This window comes from Arachis hypogaea, chromosome 15 (assembly GCF_003086295.3).
Source record: "Arachis hypogaea cultivar Tifrunner chromosome 15, arahy.Tifrunner.gnm2.J5K5, whole genome shotgun sequence".
Taxonomy (NCBI): Eukaryota; Viridiplantae; Streptophyta; class Magnoliopsida; order Fabales; family Fabaceae; genus Arachis; species Arachis hypogaea.
In genome coordinates, this window is record NC_092050.1 from 2,083,646 (window position 1) to 2,107,582 (window position 23,937).

The following is a 23,937-nucleotide window of genomic DNA, read 5'->3' on the forward strand; positions in this document are numbered from 1 at the left end:
TCATTTTATCTTTTTCTTCTTAAACAATTTTATTTTTCTTATCTTTTTTAATTTAGTTATACTTATCTTTCATTAATAGAATGATCGAGAGATTCTAGTTATTTTAACTTATTTTAAAATTTAAAATTAATTTAATAATTAATATAAATAAATAGATTGTTCTCTCATCAGAAACAACAATAAAACAATAAAAATTATTCATTTTTTAATTTCTCATTCTTTCATATTTTTATTATGGTATTACTAAATTTTAGATATATTTGGATAAATTAAAATAAAATATTACAAATATAAAAAAGTTTAATACTAACAAAACCTTGTTTTTTAGAAAAAAACAAAGTACATTTTTAATATTTGAATTTTTTTAAATAGTTATCCAAATATAAAATAATTTGTTTGTTAAACTTTTTTTTAAGGTAAAAAGATATAAATATTTTTTAAAAAGTCAATCTAAACTTACCTTAGTAGTTAAGTAAATTTATTGTCTTATTTAAATGAAATGGTATATTTGACTCCTATCTTCCTTTCCATGCTATTATTTGGGAGATATATACTATTTACTTATCTAGTTTACATTGAGTTAGGTTCGATCAATCTTAAATTTTAAATAAATCCATGAAATTTATAAAGCCAGGTTCTAACATATAAACCAAAATCAATATTATGTTATCATTCTTTGTTCTTCATCAACCTTATGAATTTCTAAAACTAACAAGTTTAGGTTTGAAGTTAGAAGTGATAGAAGTCATTTTACTTGCATTGATTTGTATAAGCACCTAGCTAGTGTTAAAATAAAGTGATAATAACAACTAATAATTAGTGTGTTAGTAATTTTAAATATTATTAATCCTATAACAAGAATATTAGTCATAAACAATTTAAAGTGATAACATGATAACGGGAAAGAAAATCAGATATGATTGGATTTTCGATTGTTTTGAAAAGAAAGAAGCAAATAAAATTATTAGTAGTGACGAACATAAAATATTAAATTATATTACATTATAAATTTATAATTAAGAAGATGGCCCTACTACAATCACCGGGCAATAAATATAGATCTGATCACAAACTTTTTCCCATTCGTGACCTAAGACAATACGACATGTTATGGTCATTATCACACAGTGGAATTGTCAAATTAGGTATGCCTTTGGTTTTTTCATAATTAGAATGGTGATGATGTTGGCCCATTTAGGCTGGCCATCATAATAATTAAACAAGAATAATGTTTCATTTCTCTTGTTACTTTCTCGCAACGTTACACAAATAGTAATGAGTAATGACCAATATTTTTTAATATAACCCTTAATTAGCTTCCACAAAATAACAAGTTGTAAATGATTTCTTCCGGGGAAAGAGGCTATATTATATATAGTTGCCAACCCAAACCGGACCTAATAATAATCAACCTTTCAAATTAACGACTTTGATTATTATTGTCAATAAACTCAATTTGTACGTGGGCAAACTTGTAATAAGGAGTAATGATGCAATCATATATATGAACATCCTGAAAAAAGGTGTGTTTAAATTTACCTATTCCATATATATATATATATATATATATATATATATTCATACCCTGACTCAATAATAAAGGCCCAGGTCCAAACGAAAGACCTAGTCCAGAGAATTGAGCCTTGCTGAGCACCGACCTTCGTACTAAGAAGTCGGTCTTGACTACGATTTGCTCTAAAGAAGTCGGGACGGAGAATAGTTGACAGATTAACATCAATTCAAATAAGTAACTGCCCCTAAAATCTCTCTAACCACTTCCGGGAGCCATATCTTAACCTTCCTAAGATAAAAGGACGGTTATCACCCTAAACATATGGCACTACTCCAACGGTGGTTATGGGCTCACCACTATAAATACACTGACACCCCTCAGGTATCTCTAAGCCCAATACATTCTAAACCTGCTCACACCCTTGTTAACTTAGGCATCGGAGTGTCTTTGCAGGTACCACCCCCCATTCATTCACGAAGACAAGTCGGAAGGAGGTTCCAGCGTGCAAACCTGCTCGGAGTCTACCATCCGCAGACGATTGGGCCAGCCAAGTACAGTCCAGTCTATTAATCTCCAGTTACCCACCGTAATAATATATATTTTCAAAAACGTAGGTGGTCGAAAGAATTATTAAGGTTGTAAGTGTAAAAATATATAAAATTAATCTCACATTAAAAAAAAAAGTAAAAAAGAATGAGAGATTTATAAAATGAGAGATTTATTAACTTAACATCATAAAATGATGATGTTTTTCATTTATTTTTTTTTAATTTTTTTGGTAGTTAAAAGCCTCCTACGGAATAGAATGAAAAACATGAACCATAAACCATTATTTGAAGGTGAAAACTTATTGACTTGCTGTATAGTTGTTTTTATGTGAAATTATTAGTTGAGAATCGTAAGATAATTTAATATATTTGAATAAATTATTATTTAATATCGGTCAATCATCAACTTCGCATGAAAATAACTACACGTGATAATTAAAATTGTTAACATTTTTGTAACCATAGGCATGCACTAGAGCGACTTACAATATTCAAGCCTTCTTGTCGCACTAGTAACTTGGATTCCAATCTAGGCATGTCCTTATTATCATCATTTTTATTTATTTACTTATTTATTTTATTATTTGTTCTCTATTTTTTTTCATTGATCTTTGGTTAATTCAAGTGTTCAAGAATTATTTCTCTAAAATTAAATAACTTCAAGTTTGATCTTCATGAAAAAGAAAAGGAATGTGAGAGAATTTTATTTTATAGATACAGGTAATAAATATCTAATATTAGTAATAGATTGTTAAATAAACTCAAAATTTCAATTTTGTATACATTTTTTTTTTCAAATGAATTGATCTAATAAGATAATGATATATTTTGATATGTTATGTTTAATTTTAATACAACTATAGTATAACAGAGAAAAAGGATAAGACTTCATCACTACCAGTTAGAGTGTTGTTTAATTTATTTTGATATCTTTATGTTTAATTTTAATACAACAATAGTATATAATAGTTGTAATTAAGTTGGGACCATAAACCTTAATAACATAATGGATAAAGTTCGGTAAGGCCAGTGGCCACTGGCTACTAGATGCTGTGAGATTTCTGGCTGATTTGATTTAATTGGATGCTTCGATTAGGTCACAATTTGACAACCAATTTTCATGGATCATATGCAGATGAATGTTATCTTATCTTACCAAAACTTTTGATTTACATACAAAGTCACAAGTCACAACGTGTTAAGTTTATAAATTAAAATTTTTTAATTAAAAATATAAAAAATTTAAATTTTAATGTATTTATTTTATATTCAATAAATAAAAAAATTTAAAATCTTTTACTAATGATAAATTTATCATGTGTAATAAAAATACATATTAGCTAATTTTTTTTAATATATTATCGTACGAGTTTAATTTTTGTATAATAACAGTAAAAAATATTTTTTATAATATTTTGAATGACTATTCATAGTACAGTTTGGAGTTAACCCTAATTTTATTTGTAAGTTAAAATTTTTATATAAACTCAATCCTATTTTATTTGCGGGTTGAGAATATCTCAACCTTAATCCTATCTGTTCTTAATTCGCGGGTTACAAAAAAGATGCAATATTATTATATAATTTGATGATATTTTAAAATAGAACTAATTTTTATGTAAAAAAAAAATTCAATTATCAATTAATGATTTTTTTTAATGACTAAGAATCTTTTGCATTTAGTGAGAGGTCTTTGGTTCAACATTTAGTAAAAACATATTTTTATATAAGTATATAACATATTTATTATTTATATATAGAGTGTGGGTTAATCGGGTTGGGTTGAGGCTCAACCCGCTCCCTACTCGACCTGCACCCTACCCTACTTGTTGTGGATCAAGTTGAAACCTATCCCGACTAAGTGGAGTCGGGTTGGATATCCGCAAGTAAAGTGCATATTGTCACCCCTAACTATTAACACAATTAATATAAAAATAATTATTTTTATTAATATAATATTATATAATTAGATATTCATCTAAAATTATTTTATACTAATAGTATATTAAAATTAAAGTCAAGAGAAATAACAATAATAATGCTGCTTATATACATATATCTATTATTATGATTATAATAATATAAAAGAATGGAGAAAGACAAATTTGTGGTTGAAGAATGCATGCACTCCAAAAAAGAATGGAATATTCATGAGACAAGGTGTGTGCTAATGCTATCCTATACATATCTTTGCCGAAAGATGATGAGGTTGTATGAAGATATGTTCTAAGGTGGCAAAATGCTGGCATGCCACCACACAAATTAGGTCTCCTATATCCTAGGGAAACAAGTCAACAACTTGAGCTGCTAAATTATTGTTTGTGTGGTTTAAAAATTATAAAGAAGTATTTTATATTTAAATATATTTCTAAATTTTTTTATTGGAATCATATTTAGTAAATTATTTAACTATGATAAATATATAAACCTTTTTATAATAAAATTACAACAAAGATTATACTTATATTTGAAAATACAATATATTATATGATTGTTTTTAATTATTTAATAATTTTAATTTTTTAATATTATGTAATAAATAATTTAATCATTTAAATTATTAGTAATAAATAAAATTAAATAACCACTTATATTTTAAATATTTTTAATAAGATAAAAATATATAATTTAAACTAAAATAATATTTTGTACTCTCTCTCTCTATATATATATTAGTTTAAAAGTAAAATGTTAGATTTGTTTTTTTTTAAATATATGTAAGGATAGATTGAAACAAAACATTGATAAAAAATATTAACAGTAATATATGTTTATATTATTTATTTTTAACGGCTTCTCAAAAAACGTTGAAAATTGTGTATTTCCTACTTTCAAGTTTTAGAAGCATAAATAAATGACTACAAAAATAAAATAAGTATTCATTTTTTTCTAAGAATTTTTTTTTCCAAAAAACTTAAATAAACAAGCTCATTTCCTAATTAAATTTATTGCCTACATCAAACTTTTTTTTTTAAAAGGTGTTGGTTGGTGGATTGATTCAGGTATAATATAATTATTCATGTTTGTCATGACAAATACTTGTTCAAAAAATTCTGAAGTTAGGGATGAAAATCATGAAATTCTTATGAGAAATCGGACACAAGCTGTTGGCAAGAGCAATTTGAACTCTATTTCTCTTTAGAATGTAGTTATGATTTATGGTGAAGTTAAGAAGTGCATCTTATGTGCATGACATTCGAAACAGTTTAATATCTTCCAATTTATTATGTAAATGGGACTGAAAATTTTACAAATCAATAGTCATTGAAAAAGTTTTTCATTAAAAGAGATTTTTTTTGCCAGTATCCTCTAATTCAACCAAGTTAAGGACTAATCCGTCATAGATTTGAGCTCTATTTAAAGGTTTGTTGCTGATGAACGAGTTGCTATATACACAACATTTATTTAAGCGAACGAGTAAACTAACCACTCGGCCAATCAAATTGGTTTATTAAAGATTTTTTTTTCACGACCGTGGGCCACAAAGGACCCAGACCCAGAAAACAGAAACCTTATTCCCACCTGAGTTTTGTGTAGTAGTGTTTGGACATGAAAGGGTCTAGCGGACCAACAAAAGAAAAGAAACTACCAGGCCCACCAGACCCATTTGTGTTTTTGTCAAAGTCAAAAGATTTGACTTTCTACTTGGAAGAATGACTATCAAACGGTACTAAAATGAGTGGCGCATTTTTTACCTCCAGCCACCGTCTAGGTGTTACCATGGATGACGTTCTCCATTGAAATCTTCAGTGCATAACCAAACCAAACGAAGTCAAATTACCGATCTTTTCTCTCGTTGCAGTGTAGCTCTCATATCTGCAAATGGCCGATGCTCTACTTGGAATTGTCGTTGAAAACTTGCACACTTTTCTGCGGGGCCAGCTCGCAGCTTTCTATGGTGTTCAATGGCAGATCCAAGAACTATCCAGTAATCTCACTGCAATCCATGCTGTAATTCAAGATGCTGAAGAGAAGCAGATGACAAGCCACTCCGTTAAGGATTAGTTGAACAAACTCTCTGATGCAGCCCACGTGCTCGATGATTTGCTGGATGAGTGTTCAATAAAATTTAACGCTCTGCAAATCCCGCACGGAAATTGTTTTCTTGTTTCAATCTAGAGATGATTTTGTTTCGTGTTGATATCGGTAAGAGGATGAAAGCTAATAGAGATAGGTTCCTCCAGATTGATGAAGAAAGAAGAAGGTTTGAGTTGCAGCCAGGGGTTGTAGAGAGGCTTCAAGAAGATGTGGAATGGCGCCAGACGAGTTCTCTCATCACGGAGTAGAGAATTTATGGTAGACACCAGGACATAGAGACTATTGTGGAGCTTCTTTCAACTGACAATTGGTGCTGGTGCTGGTGATGGTGAAGATCTTGCTGTGAAACTAGAGATTTGAGGTTGGTGGACTTGGAAAAACGACCCTTGCACGATTCGTCTCCAACGACGAAAGGGTAATCAAACACTTTGATTTGAGAATCTGGGTTTGTGTTTCCAATGATTTCAACATGATGAGAATTTTGAAGTCAGTTGTAGAATCTGCCACTAAAAAGAACCCAGACCTAATTACTAGGCAAGAAGTGCTTGATTGTTCGTGTGTGGAATGAAGATCAAGATACATGGGAGAAGTTGAAGTATACCTTGCAATGTGGAAGTGGAACTAATGGTGCTTCGATTTTGGTTACCACTCGACTTGAGAGTGTTGCTTCCATCATGGGAACATTCCTGTTTCATCACTTGTTACCTTTATCTGAGGATGAAAACTGGTTATTATTCAAACACTATGCATTTGGTCAAGACAGGGAGGAGTGTGCAGAGCTTGTGACTATAGGCAAGGAGATCGTGAAAAAATGTGCAGGTTCGCCTCTTGCGTTTTAGAAATGATGTGAAACAATGGGTCATTGTGAAGATAAGTAAGTTATGGGATATAGCTCACCGTGTATTTGGTTCAAGTATTACTTTTTTATAAATATTTCATTCTCATGGGAATCACATATATCCAAGGGAAAGGTGGGAATTGAAATGATGATATTTTGATTCCTTGAAATCAAACTTACTTAAAAATAGTTTTTTAAACTTTGAACCAAACATGGATATATGATATTCCCATCTTAAAATTCTTAAGAATTATTCATAATTCTCCCAACCACACACACCCCAAGGGTAATGCTATCATGGGTGCTTTGAGAATTAGCTACTTTAGTTTGGATTTGTCTATAAGGCGATGCTTTTCTTTTTGCTCCATTTACCCTCAAGATTTTCAGATTGTGAAGGAACAACTAGTTCCCCTTTGGATGGCCAATGGACTCATTAAAGCTAGAGGGAACATGGAGGTTGAGGAAGTTGGTAATGAAGTGTGGGACGAATTATTGGCAGAAACTAGTTATCTAGAAAAGAGATTTCAACGGGATTTGGATCATCTAAATTTGAATTTCACTTTAGGAAGTAAAGTGGAATTTTTTACTCTTAAATATTTTCTCTTTCATATTTATTTTTTGTCCTACCTATAAAATTAATTGTAAGAGATCAAACTTTACTCTCTAAAATGAAATTCTAACTTTAGAGGATTCAAATCCATTTCAACGACTTTCCTAAAAATAGGGAACGGTCATCCACCGATAAAAGTGGAACTATACTAAAAGATTGTTATCAATTATACTATAAATATAATTGTCAGGTATATTCAAAACTTAATCTACTAAAAAATCTATTAAAATTCTTGTTAATTTAAGTATGAATCCCTTGCAGGTACCACTTCTAGCGCTTCACATATAATATATTCATCCTTGTTGAAGAAGACATTGAATAGACCATTTAAAAATATTTGAACCTTCAAAAAAAATTAAGTCCAAAATAACCTAATTTGAGACAACTCTCAAAACAACATCTAAGATATTTAGATCACTTTAGTTATAATAGAATACTTTTTTCATTTTTCACTTTTGTGTTAGTTTGTTTCTTCCTTACTTATATCCTGTCACATTGCGGCCTATGTACAAGCCATGAACTACTAAAATTTATTTTCACAAATATAGTTTTAATTTTAAATATTCTTATGTAATTCTACATTACTAAAAAATTCGTTTGTCATACTATTATTGAGTTTTAATTATAAATCCTTTGTACGTATTCTTAATCAAACAAATATAATAACGTCGTGTTTAATTTACGTGATGAAGATTTGACAAAATTTTATATTGTCGTACACAATCCTTTTCCTTTTCTTAATAAAAATGCAGTACAATGTAAATAAATCATAAAATTAAAATTAATTATGTTAGGTGTATATTAAAATTAATTATTAAAGTTAGTGAAAAATGAATATATACATATTGAAATATAAATACATATTAAAAATAAATTAAATTACACACGTATTTATACACAAATATATTAATGACTAACTTTAGTAAAACAATAATATTTTTGAATTAAAATTTATTAAATATTAACTACAATAACACAAGATGAAATCAAAGTGAAGCAAAAGCTAAAAGATCTATGTTTAAAGACAAGCTAAGCTCTCAGCATACTCAAAGGCTCTGTACCACCCCATAACTCCTGGAAAATTATAATAATAGCGAGGATTATTTCCTTTTATTTTTAAGCCCAACACATCATAAGTGGTATTATTCTTTAACCGCAGAGCAATAACTTTCCCATGTATCAGCAACAACAAAGCCATCTCATCATCTTCACCATCTTTAATGAGATGGAGTATGCTGTATTTCCACGTATTAGGAAGATTTAGATTATTAAAAACAGTTTTAAGACTTGTACGTCGAAGATCAACGTTGTGCATAAGAATCCACGACCTTGATGAAGAATAATCATCTTCCTTCAACCGGAACACGCGCACATAAAATCCAAAGTCAAATCCAACCAAATTCATGTAACCGCATGCAGGTGCAAGAATGTATCCATATCCATTATAAGCTTTTTTTGAATTAAGTTCCGATAAAGCCAAGAAAACAGGGCCACCAACATTAAGATCTTGAGATCCTGGAGGCAAAGGAGGCAAAGGAGGCATGTCATCCTTCACGCGCTCTTCCTTCATGTCAAAACGCAGCGTCGTTTTGCTTTTGTTACCGATCCAGTAAACCGAGTCCTTGAAATAAACACCATGTGCAAAATCCATGTCTGTGGGAGTCGAGAAGGAAGAACTACACGGATTCCAGGCACCGGATTCTGAGGAGTAAACCATGGTTTGGTGGCGGTCTCTCTTTGAAAACTTGCCACGGAAAATGCAGATCAGCTTATAACCAAGAAATCGCAAAGGATCAAAAGCTAGAGAGTACTTCGAGAAATGTGAGTTATCAAATGATGGAAAGGGCGAGGGCAAGGGTTTCTTATCTCCGGTGGTGGGATTATAGATAAACCTGTCAGTGAATCGGCGGAGAAGCATCAAGCCATTGCAAGATTGTAATATATATGAATAATGATCGGGGATTTTGGGACAGAATATGCGGCGGCGGCGGCACGGTCTACGAAGCTTCTTATTGAAGTAGAAAAATGTTAATTCACGATGTTCAGGATGGATGAAGTCGAGATCTAAAATCAAGCCGGAGAATCTTGTTCCTTGGACGGTGGTGCGGCAGCGAGAGAAGTAAGGGTCAGAGATGAGAGAGAGCAACCGCTTGGAGACACATTTGAAGGCTATGACATCTCTGAGGGGAAGACGAACAAGGATTTCAGTGAGTAAGGCATCGTGTGTTTCAATTGCTTCGGCTGAAGAAGAAATTAATTCTGTGTTGTGACTCATGGTTGTTCTTCATTTGGCTTTCAATTTTCGACGAGTGTGTTACTGTTTATATATATATCAATCACAAATGAGATAGGTAGCTAAACAAAATAACTTTTTAATTTTTATATAATAAATTTAAAAGTTTGTTATTTTCTTTTTAAATATCTTAGAGATTTTAAATTTTTTCGGGTATCCGTTAATTTCAAGTTTAAAATTTTAAAAGGTAGAACAATCTGATTAATTAGCTAATTAACTTTTAAAATTGAAAAAAAAAAGTATAATCAAACGGTACCAAAATGAGTGGCGCGTTTTTACCTGCAGCCACCGTTTACCTGTTACCATGGATGACGTTCTCCATTGAAATCTTTAGTGCATAACCAAACCAAACGAAGCCAAATTACCGATCTCTCTCTCTTTCGTTGCAGTGTAGCTCTCATATTTGCACAAATGGCCGATGCTCTGCTTGAAATTGTCGTTGAAAACTTGCACACTTTTCTGCGGGACCACCTCGCAACCTTCTATGGTGTTCAATCGCAGATCCATCATGGGAACATTCCTGTTTCATCACTTGTTACCTTTATCTGAGGATGAAAAGTTGAAAACTGGTTATTGTTCAAACAATATGCATTTGGTCGAGACAGGGAGGAGCATGTACTATATACCTCTCCATTCTCTCTTTATTTTTAATACAGTCTGTGCCACTTATATTTCTTACTTCATTTGTTCCTTTTTTACATGATTTTATAAAACAAAATTACATGATTTAGATTTTCACTCCATTCCATATTATTAGTTCTGTGTGGATGATGTTTTTATTCTACATTTGTTTTCAACTAGCAACTACAATCAGCATTCATCTATTATCTAGTATATTCCTCGCATTACTTCGGTCAAATAATGTGTTTCTTCCTTTTTTAAACAAAGCAAAATATTCTTTACTAATGATAAAGTTTGTGTTTCCACACGCATATAACCCTGTTTACCATGACCAATTATGGCAAAATTGAACTTCAACGTTGTTCATAAAATTTGCATCCATTTGTAGCATGATACTGTTTGGCTTATTCTATAACCTGAAAATTCTATGTTCAATCATACTGAGAAATCTCTTCATTTTTTTTTTTCATTGAAGCTGAGGTTGCAGCGTAGGCATGAGTCCATGCAATCACACTTGAAGAAAGTAGTTTCCGGTTCTATCAAGATTCCCAACTTGCTTGACCTTTCATATTCAACTTCACATATTTGAAGAAGTGTTTTCGTCATTTGGTGTTAGTTTTGCATTGAAGTACCACCTTCTCATATTCTGCCCCTCAAGCAAAGTGGCTCTGGTGTGTGTTTTCCATTGACCTTATGAAACAACATACTACGTTGGAACTTTAGCTAATTTCATATTCGTTTAACTAATACTCATGAAATAAAGAATACATTATATTTTGTAATCATTTGTAGTGAATGTTGTCTTTGGTAGTATACTAAATTGAGGTAATAGGAAGGAAGGGAAATGCGGGAATGTAAAGAATTAGGCTTAGAGGCAAATAGCTTTGAGGGGCCACTTTGTTCTCTCTTTTAATTTATAAAAAATAATAAATAGATATGATCTGATAGCTCCAAAGAATTTGTCTTTTCTGTTAATTTGAGACTGATGAGAATGGTCATGGGGGCCAGGACTTATGGAGGTTTGGAGTTGGAAAGCAAGGAGGATGATATTGTAAATTAATTTAAACATAATTTCATAATTACATGTGTTAATTTTATAATAAACCATTCCGATCTTTGATTACAAGAATTAATGGCAAAGATGGAAATTGCATGTAACACACAAACATGGTAGGAGCATGTAAGAATTCACCTCTAATCATATATGTATATATGCATACTCACATGGAAGACTTATGTTTACCAAGGTCTGCTTAAAAATACTAAAAAATTGTCACAACCACCCACCAAATGCCTCTGTTCTTGAAACGTAGGCCTACCCCAATCATTTTTTTATTCTTCTAATTTGTTTTCTAATGGCTGGTTCTTTGGGAGTAATGAGCACGAGATTCCAAAACTATGTTAAAGTGATTCAAATTGCAATTTGTGAACTTGCATCTTCATCGCATTCACATTCTCACACAAAAACAGTTTCATAATATAGTCAACTTGCGTGTGCATAGCATTCAGTTCAATATCTGAGCTTTCATTCGTTCTAGCTTTTCAAATGGCTGAATCTCTACTTCGAATGGTGATTGAAAACTTGCAAGCTTTTGTTCAGGACGAGCTTGCAACTCTTTGGGGCGTCCACTCTCAGATTCAAGAGCTGTCAGGGAACCTTGCTGCAATCCATGCAGTGGTCCAAGATGCTGAAGAGAAGCAGATCAGAGAGCGTGCTGTGAAGCTTTGGCTGCAGAAGCTTTCAGATGCAGCACACGTGCTTGATGATATCTTAGATGAATGTTCAATAGAGTCCAATCGTCTACACAGTGAGCAGTGCTTAACTCGTCTTGATCCTGTGACAATTATGTTTCGTCGAGACATCGGTAAGAGGATGAAAGAGATGGTTGACAGGTTTCGTCAAATTGATGAAGAAAGGAGAAGGTTTGAATTGCGTGGAAGAGTTCCAGAGAGGCAACAAGAAGATGAAGCATGGCGCCAGACATGTTCTGGTATCACTGAGCACAACATCTATGGAAGGGAGCAAGACACAGAAAATATTCTGGAGTTTCTTTCAAGGAGTGCTGATAGCAGTAACGACCTCTCTGTTTATCCAATTGTTGGCATGGGAGGCCTTGGAAAAACAACACTTGTCCGATGGGTTTACAATGACAAGAAGGTAATTGAACATTTCGATCTGAGAATTTGGGTTTGTGTTTCCACTGAAGTCAATACCATGAGAATTCTAGAGTCCATTGTGGAATCTACAAGGGGACATAACCCGAACCTCTCTACTTTAGAAGCAATGAAAAACAAAGTTCAAGAAGTACTGCTAGGCAAAAGGTATTTACTTGTTCTAGACGATGTATGGAGCACGGACAAATGGGAGGACTTGAAGTCTGTTTTGCTTTGCGGAGGTGGAACAAAAGGTGCTGCAATTTTGGTCACTACCCGAGTTGAGAGTGTTGCATCTGTCATGGGAACATGCCCTGCTCATCACTTGTCACCATTATCCGAGGATGACAATTGGTTATTGTTCAAATACCATGCATTTGGATCAGACAAAGTGGAGCGCAGAGAGCTTGTGGCAATAGGCAAGGAGATTGTAAAGAAATGTGGTGGTTCCCCTCTTGCATCTAAAGCACTTGGAAGCCTTTTGCGCAATAAAAAAGAGGAAATACAGTGGGTGAATGTATTGGAAAGTAAGTTTTGGGACATACTTGAGGATGATGCTATTATTGTACGTGCTTTGAAAATCAGCTACTTCCATTTGAAGTTGTCATTAAGACAATGCTTTGCTTTTTGTGCCATTTTCCCCCAAGATTTTCGAATGGAAAAAGAGCAACTTATTCATCTTTGGATGGCCAATGGTTTGATCAAATCCAAAGGGAAGTTGGAGATTGAGGATGTTGGTAATGAGGCTTGGGAGGAATTATGTCAGAGATCATTTTTCCAAGAAGTTGAGATTGATGAATTGGGAAGAACTACATTCAAGATGCATGATTTATTTCATGAACTTGCCCAATTCATAATGGGAGAAGAGTGCAGAGTTTATGATGAGTCTGCAAGCTTGACCAATTTGTCTACAAGGGTCCATCATGTCACTTGTTTAAAACCAGAGACGGAGGTAAACATGGATCCCTTCAAGAAAGCTGAGTCCTTGAGGAGTATGATTAATCTTCTTCCATTAGATGATCACAATCTTTGTGGGTTGCCACCATTCAATTCTCTCCGTGCACTACGTACAAATGCTTCTCAACTCTCAGAACTGAAGAGTTTAACGCATTTGAGGTACCTAAATCTGCGTAGGAGCGGTATCACAACGCTGCCCGAATGTGTTTCTAGATTACAAAAATTGCAGATTCTGAAGTTGGAAAGCTGTCTAAATCTTTCTTGTTTGCCCAAACACTTAACACAATTGAAGGATCTTAGACATCTCCTAATTAAAGAATGTCATTCATTAGTAGAGATGCCTCCGAATATCGGCGAGTTGAAATGTTTGAGAACATTGAATCTTTTTATTGTGAAAAAAAATGCAGGGTATGGGTTATCAGAGTTGCGTGATTTACAGCTTGGAGGCAAACTACGCATCAAGGGACTTGAAAATGTCATAAATGAGGGTGATGCTAGAGATGCTAATTTGAGTGCTAAGAAGAAGTTGGAAAAGTTATACCTGTCATGGGACTCCTCTGATTCAAGGTGTGGTGCCAATGCTGAGAGAATACTTGAAGCCCTTGAGCCTCCCTCCAATCTCAAGAGTTTTGGGATGAATGGTTACTGCGGAGTAGAGTTGCCTAGCTGGATGCAAAATACTTCAATTCTTTCCAGCTTAGTTATGGTGATACTCTATGATTGCAAGAACTGCAAGCACCTTCCTCCGCTTGGTAAACTACCACATTTAACCGTTCTTTATGTATCTGGAATGAAAGATGTGAAGTACATCGATGATGACTCGTATGATGGCGTGGATGAGAAGGCTTTTAAGTCGTTGAAGGACCTGACCTTATCGAAACTGCCAAACTTGGAAGGGGTGTTACGAGATGAAAGAGTAGAAATGCTTCCACTCCTTTCTAAATTAAAGGTCTCATGTGTCCCTAAGATTAAATTGCCACTCCTTCCGTCTCTAGAGTACATTTGTATTGAAGGAACAGGGTCAGAATCTGATCATGGTGATAGTGATAGTGATGGCACTGCTTCCATCCCAGACTCTATTGTGCTGAATATGCGTCATGTTAAGGCTCTCCGCATTACAGACTTCCCTAGACTCAAGGCATTACCCCACGAGTTAAGCAGCCTCCACTCGCTACAAAAGTTTGAAATATATGATTGTGATATACTTGAGTCTTTTTCGGAGAATGTGATGCAAGGTCTGTGTTCTCTTCGGAGTTTGAAAATTGGTTCATGTAAGAAACTGAAATCCTTGTCTGAAGGTGTGGGACATCTGACTTGTTTGGAGAGTCTTGATATCATGTATTGTCCAGAGCTGGTGTTACCAAGTAGCATGAATAAATTAGTTTCCCTTCAACGGGTTTACATCTATTCTTGTGGTACAATGCCAGAAGGCTTACAACATGTCCCTTCCCTCCAAAGTTTGAATGTGTGTGGCATACCTTCAATTCCTGAGTGGTTGGGGGACTTAACTTCTCTTCAAAAGTTACGACTCGAATGTGAGGGGTTAAGGTCACTGCCCAGTAGCTTCCGAAACCTGACAAACTTGCGTGAGCTATCTATTGGTGGGTGTCATAAGGAGCTGCAGAAGCGATGCACCAGAGTAACAGGACAGGATTGGCAAAACATTGCTCACATCCCACAATTCAAATTGTTTCCCATTCGTCAAGAAACATTTTCCGGTATAAATTCATCCCTTTATTCTGTTTTTACCATTAATTTATGTTTGTGTCCAAACTGTTCTTGTGAATTAGTGACTCGCCTTTCATAACTATAACTTAATCAACGTGCGTAGATAAAATCAGATCCAAATGGAGATCATGGCAGCTAAGAAGAGATCGACGTCATCATCATTTCGCTAAGGCTGATACATTTGACTATCTGGTTTCAAGGCTCTTTCATTGGTACAAAATGTGAAAATGGATGATGATTGAACCCTGATCATGAGGTCAGAAACATTGGATGGAATGGTTAGCATTGAATACCATCGCTCTCTCACTGTCTGTGTAAAACTGTAAATAGAACTCCAGATAGATATTAGTACTCTTATCTGTTGCATTTTTTTATCATCCCGTTATTAATGTGATCAAAATTCCATTTTGTTTTTGTTTTGTTTTAAATCAATCAACTCTTATGACGGATATATGATTTTTTGAAATCAACAGGAATACAGGATGATATCCTTTTTGCCATAAATATATTGAATCAACAGCCGCTTCCATTTAGGCAAAGCTCAAGAGATGATTTATGGATGCTAATGAGTTATAGCTCAAATGGCATAGTCTCTTCATACTCACCTAAGAGGTAGCGGGTTCGAGTCTCCCTATCTTTGGTAAAAAAAAAAGAAGAGATTTTTCCTTCTCTCATTTATTTATTTTTTAACTGATGCATGTGTAAGATATATTAGTCAATATTCAGCTACAGTGCAGAAGAAACATAAATGAATAAAAGAAAATATTATATTCTTTTCAAAATGAATTTCAATTTAGTTAAAAGTGATATATTTTTTAAAGAACCAATTTATCTGAATAATAGATTACTTCAGTAACATGCTTGAGTTTGTGTATTGCAGATTGCCCTGAATTACATGTTCATTCCATTAATCTGGGAGCGCATTCTAATCTTAGTTTAGTTTCCCTCCTTCACTATTAATCCTTAATTTGCTGCTTCTGCTATATATATATATATATATATTCCTCACATTATTTCACTTATATAATGTGTTTTAAGTAACAAAATCACCTTCTGATTCTATAAGTTTGTAACTTTTCCCTATTGCAAACAATTCAAAATACTCATTGCTAGCATAAGACGTGTGTGATATCTTCAATCATATGACCCTATTTTACATGACCAAATATTCTAGCAGAACTTTTCCAGGTACAAGAAATTGTATTTCAAAGTTGCCTATAAGATTTACACGCATCCTTCCTTGGCCATATTCTTTTCATGTGTTGATGTGTTTTGATTTTTGGATTGTTGATTAATTCCTTACTAGAAAATTACAAATCTTCTTATTTATTTATTCAGGGGTTCAGCCTATGGGGGGAAGTATTGGCACAAGTGATTGCTATCGCGACTTGTGGCCTCATATTTGCAGAATGTGATGTTTTAATCCTAGCATGGTTCCAATTTCCAATCATGGCCTTGTATATTCAACTTCATACGCTTGCAATGCAGCTGGCTTGAAAATTTTTCACATGTTCAACATAGTTTATAGAAATGATCAAGGGGAAACCAATTATTTTCAGTTACAGTCGTGGGTTTCGCAATGATGATGGAGTGATGATAGCTAAAGCAATAGTCAAAAGTTCATAGGATATAGAGAACTTGGGTTATAGCAGGGCTTAGAGTTATACGTTAGTTAGTTTGTTGTTTTTATGATCAAAATAGTAGCAATGACTTCAAATTTGTAATAAGATGATGTTGTTCTTCTTTTGCCTTTTTAAGAAGCATTGTTATTTCTTTGAACGAACAGTTTTATCTTGATTACCAAAAAATCACATAAAATAAATGTCATATACCACAAATTAGAAGTCTTGTATAAATGTATAATGAAGTCAGAAATTCATATGGTTTGAGAATTCAAAGCCATTGATATTTGCTAAGAGGAACATGAGTTCAGCAATCAGGTATTTCTAGTGGCATAAGAGATAAGACCATAAATTAGAAGTCTAGAAGGATGTATTAGAAGGGACCCAACCAATTATTTTATGAACCACGAAGGATGACTAAGCTTTGAGATTGTGTTTGAAAATGAGTGATATTTTAAATTGGTCTTTAAATTAGTTTTTGATTTAGAATATTAGACAAATTATTCTTTATTAAAATAAGTAGATAATTTAGTTCCACATATTTAAAATTTTCAAATAATTTATGTCTCCATAGCTTCTGTAACTCCAATTTGGGATATATAATGTTCCATTTATTTCAAGAATTATTGTTGTTGTTGTGTTTCATACATTCTTCAAGCTTATGAATATCTATTTAGAAAATCATTATCAGAAATATTACTTTGTAATGGCCAAAAAGCTCTACAAGAAATATCTCATTGCGAACAGAATTTGTTTATTCCATAGAGAGAGATATTGTAAACAAGAGATACGAATATTCTTAGCTTCTAACTATGGAAAAAGGAAGGAAGACCATGCCTAAATTCTTGTATTCTTAGCTTGGAACCAGAGAAAAGAGAAGGAACAAAGTGAAGTTGTATGAGAATGATGAAAGGCAGTTAGGTAACCTTCCTTTAAAAATGATTTTAATACCAAAAGTAGCTAACTGATATACTTTGAGTAAGAATCTTTGTATGCTTTCCTCAAAGAGCAAGTAGGAATCCCTCTGTAATGGAACCCACCCCATAATTTTAATCTTTTCTAATGGTTGATTGTCTGAGAAGCAATGATGGATTACATTGAGAGTGGTGTTGACATTGTGCAAATCCAAACTATCCCTCACTAAACTTTCACATATCCTTGCTTTCATCTCTGAAAATGGCAACTGATGCTTTGCTTGGAATTCTCATTGGAAACTTGAACACTTTTGTTAAGAAAGAGATTGCAGCACTTTCCGGTGTTGACTCACAGATCCAAGAGCTGTCTAATAATCTCCAGGCAATCCGTGCATTGTTCCAAGATGCTGCAGAGGAGCAATTTACAAGCCATGCCATAAAGGACTGGCTGAAAAAGCTTTCCGATGCCATGCACGTGTTGGAAGATATCTTGGAAGATTGTTCAATGGAATCCAACCGTCTTCAAAGTGAAGGGTGGTTAGCCTGCTTCCATCCCAAGACTATTCTGTTTCGGCATGCTATCAGCAAGAGGATGAAAGACATGGTCAAGAGGTTCCAGCGTATTGATGATGATAGGAGAAGGTTTCAGCTGCCTTTGGGAGTCAGACAGAGGCAACAAGAAGATGATGATCAGAGGCTAACTGGTTCTGCCATCCCTGAGCACCAGATGTATGGAAGAGACCAAGATAAACACAAGATTGTAGATTTTTTCACAGAGCATGCCAGTAGCATTGATGGCCTCTCTGTGTATCCCATTGTTGGCATGGCAGGACTTGGAAAAACAACACTTGCTCGATGGGTCTTCAATGACGAGAGGGTGATCCAGCATTTTGATTTGAGAATTTGGGTTTGTGTTTCCACAAACTTCAATATGATGAGAATTCTACAGTCCATTGTAGAATCCTCCACCGGAGTGAACCCAAACCTCTCCACTTTAGAAGCAATGCAAAACAAAGTTCAACAAGTGTTGCTGGACAAACGGTGTTTGCTTGTTCTAGATGATGTGTGGGACAATATCAAATGGGAAGACTTAAAGTCCGTGTTGCATTATGGAGGAACCAAAAGTGTTTCAATTTTGGTCACGACACGCGATCAGATTGTTGCATCTGCCATGGAAACATGCCCTACTCAATCTCATCACTTACAGCCATTACCTAAGGATGAGAATTGGTCATTGTTCACACACTATGCATTTGGCCCAAACAAGGAGCAGCCTGCAAAGCTGGTGGAGATTGGCAAGGAAATCGTCAGAAGATGTGTGGGTAATCCCCTTGCATCCAAAGTTGTTGGAAGCCTTTTGCGTAATAAAAGAGAGGAAAAAGAATGGCTCAATGTGTTGGAAAGTAAGTTTTGGGACATTGATGCTGTCATGGGTGCTTTGAGACTAAGTTATTTTCATTTGAACCCATCAGCACGGCAATGCTTTTGTTTTTGTGCTCTCTATCCTGAAGATTTTCGAATCTCAAAGGAACAGCTAATTCATCTTTGGATGGCCAATGGACTTATTAAATCCAAAGGGCATTTGGAGGTTGAAGATGTTGGTAACCAGCAATGGGAGGAGCTGCTCCAAAGATCATTTTTTCAAGAAGTATCGATTGACAAGTATGGAAACACCACCTTCAAGATCCATGACTTATTCCTTGATCTTGCCCACTCCATAGTGGGAGAAGAGTATAAAGCTTATGATGAGTCTGCAAGCTTGACCAATTTGTCAACAAGGGTCCACCATGTAAGTTACTCTGGCTTGCCTGAGTTAAACCAGAATAACTTGAAGAATATTGAGTCCTTGAGGACCTTTATTGATCTTGATCCAGCAATTAGCAATCTCTTCCTTATGCCTCCAGCAATCGTTTTGCGTAAAGTGCAGTTATGTAATTCTCTCCGAGCATTGCGTACAAGATCTTCTGAACTCCCAGTACTGAAAAGTTTAACACATTTGAGGTACTTGAATATTTACAATAGTTACATTACAAAGTTGCCAAAATGTGTTTCTAGGCTGCAGAAATTGCAAATTCTAAAGCTAGAACATTGTCACTATCTCACTTGTCTGCCCAAACACTTGGCAAAGTTGAAGGATCTCAGTCATCTGATAATTGAAGGATGTTGGTCATTAATATCAATGCCTCCGAAAATAGGGGAGTTGAAACATCTAAAAACACTGAATATTTTTATTGTTGATTCAAAAGCCAAACATGGCTTAGCAGAGTTACATGATTTACAGCTTGGTGGAAGACTACACATTAAAGGTCTCGAGAATGTCCAGAGCGAACATGATGCTAGAGAGGCTAATTTGATGAATAAGAAGGAGCTGAGTTATTTATATTTGTCTTGGAATTCTGATTCTAATTCTAATTCATTATGCATTAGTCCGGAGAGAGTACTTGAAGCCCTTGAGCCTCCCCCTAATCTCAAGAATTTGGGGATTAATGGTTATAGGGGATCACAATTCCCTGGTTGGGTGAGAAATACTAACATCTTTTCAAGCTTAGTTAATGTTATACTCTTTGACTGCAACAACTGTAAGCAGATTCCTCCACTTGGTAAATTACCACATTTAGAAAGTCTTTATGTATGTGGTATGAAAGATGTGAAGTACATTGATGAAGACTCGTATGATGGAGTGGAGGAGAAGGTGGCCTTTAAGTCCCTAAAGGAGCTAACTTTGATAGAGTTGCCAAAGTTAGAGAGGATTGTAAGGGACGAAGGAGTAGAGATGCTCCCACTTGTTTCCAAATTAACCATTCCATGCAGCCAGAATATGAAGTTGCCACTCCTTCAATCTGTGGAGGTACTTGTAATTGAAGGATTGGAATCTAACAATGAAGACGTGGCTTCCTTTCTGGAAGAAATCTTTCTGAGTATGCGCTATGTTAAACAGCTCACGATTCGTAGGTTTCCCAAACTGAAGGTGTTACCTCAAGAACTGGGCACCCTAAGCTCACTCCAGGAACTGGATATTGATGATTGTGTTGAGCTTGAGTCCTTCGTAGAGAATGTTTTTCAAGGCTTGAGTTTTCTTCGAAAATTGACCATTTCCGATTGTCCAAGACTAAAATCCTTGTCTAGTGTTGCAGAACACCTAACTTGTCTTGAGATCCTTTCTATCATTGTTTGCCCAGAATTGATGACTCTGCCAACTAACATGAATAAGCTAACTTCCCTCCATGATGTTGGAATCTGCGCCGGGGAAGACAATGGTAGAGTACCAGAAGGTCTTCAATGTATCCCATCTCTCAAATCTCTGATGCTAGTTGAAGTAGATTCATTGCCAGAGTGGTTGGGAGATATGACTTCTCTGCAACGCTTATTCATTGGTCGCTCTCCAAGGATAAGGTCAGTTCCAAGTAGCTTTCGAAACCTGACAAACTTGCGTTCCCTCACAATTGAGAAATGTGATGGGCTGGAGCAGCGATGCCAGAGAGAGACAGGGGAAGATTGGCCAAACATTGCTCACGTTCCACACGTTGAGTTGATTCCCACGCAGCAACAGAAACATACATGTTGGGGTAAATTCAAGTCCTTCTCTTGTTTTCTTTTCTTTTGCCACTGCTTAATGTGTCCCAAGTTCCATGACTCATGTTTGAAATACTTGACAGAACTGGCCAAATTCAGTTGGAATACGAGGAAGGCAAACATATCAGGATTTCCAGAATTTAATATATTTAACTCAATGGTTGAAGGTCTCCATGAGCAGAACCAAGATTAGCACTCAGATATCACATGTTTATCACACCGTACCAAGCTCACTCGCGGCCTTCATAATCTATGTGACTATATATAAGCAGAAACTTACTTTTTCTTCATTCTGTAACATGAATATTTTCTGTTCAGTCACAGTGAGGCTTTTTCTGTCTTTTTTTCAGTTCAGGATAAGGTGGCAGTATATGCATGCATGCATACATACAATCACACATATTGGAAGAAACCTTTTGCTGTTAATTGCACGGAAGCACCAACCAACTCATATTCTCCCCCTATTTGTTAATTATTCATCAGTGGTACTACATTAGTTTGTGATGGAAATTGTATTGGACAGTTATTTTTATACACTTTATTTGATGGAAAAAGGACTAGGGTTCCTAAAAACACTGTAATATGTACCATCATAGTATATTGATTCAAATTAGATTCTATTTCTATATATACTATATTCAGATGGGTTATTGTGGATTTTTGGTTGCAAAATAGCTGAATTGCAGGGCAATCTCCAACCAACTATTTTTTCAATTACAAATTTGTGTATTAGGATGCGGATTTTTTTTATTTATAAAATAAAATAAATAATTATTTTTTCCAAAACGATTTTCCAACTTTATTTTTAAAAATATGATTTTTTTTTCTGGATTAACAGCAAGTTCGCCGCACCCTCGGCAAACTCTATAATTTATAGAGTTCGCCTGATGAGTTTGGCACACTATATATACCGGTGGGACCATTTTGGTTTGTCGTTTTCTTCTTTTATTCTCCCCTCTAAATTTTTTTTGTTACTTTTTTCTGCCTTTTCGACATCCGTGAAATTTAGTGTGGATGATGGTCGCAGTTCCAGGTTAGTAAATAATAGTCTATTTTTTTATGTTAACTCGGTTTAATATTTACATGTTAGATAAAATTATTAGGTATAGATCGTTTGTTAGTTAGAATAACAGATTTATTGTTTACATGTTAGTTAGAATAAAAGATTTATTGTTTACATGTTAGTTAGTTAGTTAGACGTACTTTTTAGTGTTGTTATGTTAGGTATATTATTTTGTGTCACCGTTTTTTAGTAGAGTGGCTCTATATCAACATATTAAAGAATATAAGAAAGTATATTATTAGATAATTTAGTTAGAGGTATAACATTATGTTGTGAATTAGAAGGTAATTACGTGAGCAATAAAATTTAGGGTTGAGTTAGTTATAAATTAATTACTTACATGACGACGTCAATTAAACAGGGTAAGCTTAAATTTAGTAGGTTTATAAGCCATTTTTCATTTAGTTTGATTTTTGATAATCTAGTATGTGATTTTATTTTACTAGATTGTGCTTTGATGGAGCAACAGTTATTAGGTTATGAGCATGAGATGTATAGATTGGATTAGGCTGAGCACATCGCTGGGAGGCTTGATCGAGTGATATGATTTTTTAACTTTTTTTTTATTTTATTGTATTGAAAAAAAAGTAAACTTGCTATTATATTTATTCACAGTAACCTTTTTTATTGATTTTTTTTTCCGTTTGGTAGGCGCCTTGGATCTTGCGCACCAGACGAAACTTGATGACACGGCCGCCGAACCAGATTAGGCCATATCTGAAACGAGCCGGGTTTGAGTACGTCACATACATGGTTGAGTACGTCACATACACAGTCGCTTGCCTCGGCGTTGATAGAGAAGTGGAGGCCTGAGTCCCATACATTTCATTTACCGTGCGGGGAGATGACTATCACCCTGCAGGACGTGGCATATTAGTTGTGACTTAGGATTGATGGTGATCCTGTGAGTGGATGCATAGGTGGGTGGGAGCAGCACCACCAAGGACGGACCATTGAAGAGTTATGTGAGCTGATACTAGGTGTTGTTCCTGGTCCAGAGGACAGACAGTCACAGACGAAGTGGACTGTCAAGCTCACTTGGTTCCACAACATGGTTTGTGGAGAGCTAGAGCAAGATGCCACAGAGGAGCTCACGGGCCGACCTCTCTTCGCTCTCATCATCCGAGGGTTCGGATGGATTTGGGGACCGTCATACGATGGCCAGTCATCCTCGTATCCTATCGGTCGAAACTCTGATCTGTAAACATTGAAGACCGACTTCATGCGACTTCAACTACGCTGCATTAATAAGAACCTTCTTCAACTCTTTGTTCCTAAAGTGGGTCATGAAATTGGCTGCAATGTGTCTTGTACAAAACGCTTGGAAGGCATGAGGTGGCTTCCATAAACTCCCTTCGGCATTCAGTGCTCCATCAATGGACTTGTATCTGTTTGAAATCACTCACACCCCTAGTTGTGGTGTAACATGCTCCCGTAAGTACGAAAGAAAGAATGACCACGCCTC

The 23,937-nt window shown here is 34.8% G+C and overlaps 3 protein-coding genes and 1 long non-coding RNA gene across 6 annotated transcripts in view; 3 read left to right on the forward strand and 1 right to left on the reverse strand.

The window, feature by feature from the left end:
• Positions 1-5,742: 5,742 nt before the first annotated feature.
• LOC140179575 (uncharacterized) lies at positions 5,743-7,633 on the forward strand. The gene is made up of 2 exons (XR_011873095.1): positions 5,743-6,973; positions 7,325-7,633. It is a non-coding gene; the product is annotated as an uncharacterized lncRNA (long non-coding RNA).
• A 932-nt stretch (positions 7,634-8,565) lies between these two features.
• Positions 8,566-9,822, reverse strand: LOC112746924 (F-box protein At5g07610-like). Its single transcript, XM_025795034.1, has one exon. The coding sequence runs from the start codon at positions 9,820-9,822 to the stop codon at positions 8,566-8,568; it is 1,257 nt and encodes a 418-aa protein (XP_025650819.1).
• Positions 9,823-10,251: 429 nt separating this feature from the next.
• On the forward strand, positions 10,252-17,079 carry LOC112747502 (disease resistance protein RGA2-like). The gene is made up of 6 exons (XM_072217370.1): positions 10,252-10,374; positions 10,989-11,132; positions 12,062-15,290; positions 15,404-15,578; positions 15,774-15,912; positions 16,639-17,079. Exons 1-4 carry the CDS (start codon positions 10,252-10,254, stop codon positions 15,523-15,525), a joined length of 3,618 nt encoding a protein of 1,205 aa, XP_072073471.1. The 3' UTR covers positions 15,526-15,578; positions 15,774-15,912; positions 16,639-17,079.
• Positions 17,080-17,419: 340 nt separating this feature from the next.
• The window catches only part of LOC112747503 (disease resistance protein RGA2-like), an 84,777-nt gene continuing 78,259 nt past the window's right edge, over positions 17,420-23,937 (forward strand). Inside the window, exons 1-3 of one of the 3 annotated variants that reach the window (XR_003174910.3) lie at positions 17,663-21,402; positions 21,493-21,663; positions 21,760-22,035. Coding sequence is in view for 1 of the 3 variants with exons in the window: in XM_025795539.3 (XP_025651324.1) it covers positions 18,099-21,402; positions 21,493-21,602 (3,414 nt within the window). In the remaining 2 variants the exon portion in view is untranslated. Of the gene's footprint in view, positions 21,403-21,492; positions 22,036-23,937 lie in introns of those variants that run through there. The other 2 variants (XM_025795539.3, XR_011872664.1) reach the window with 2 other exon arrangements.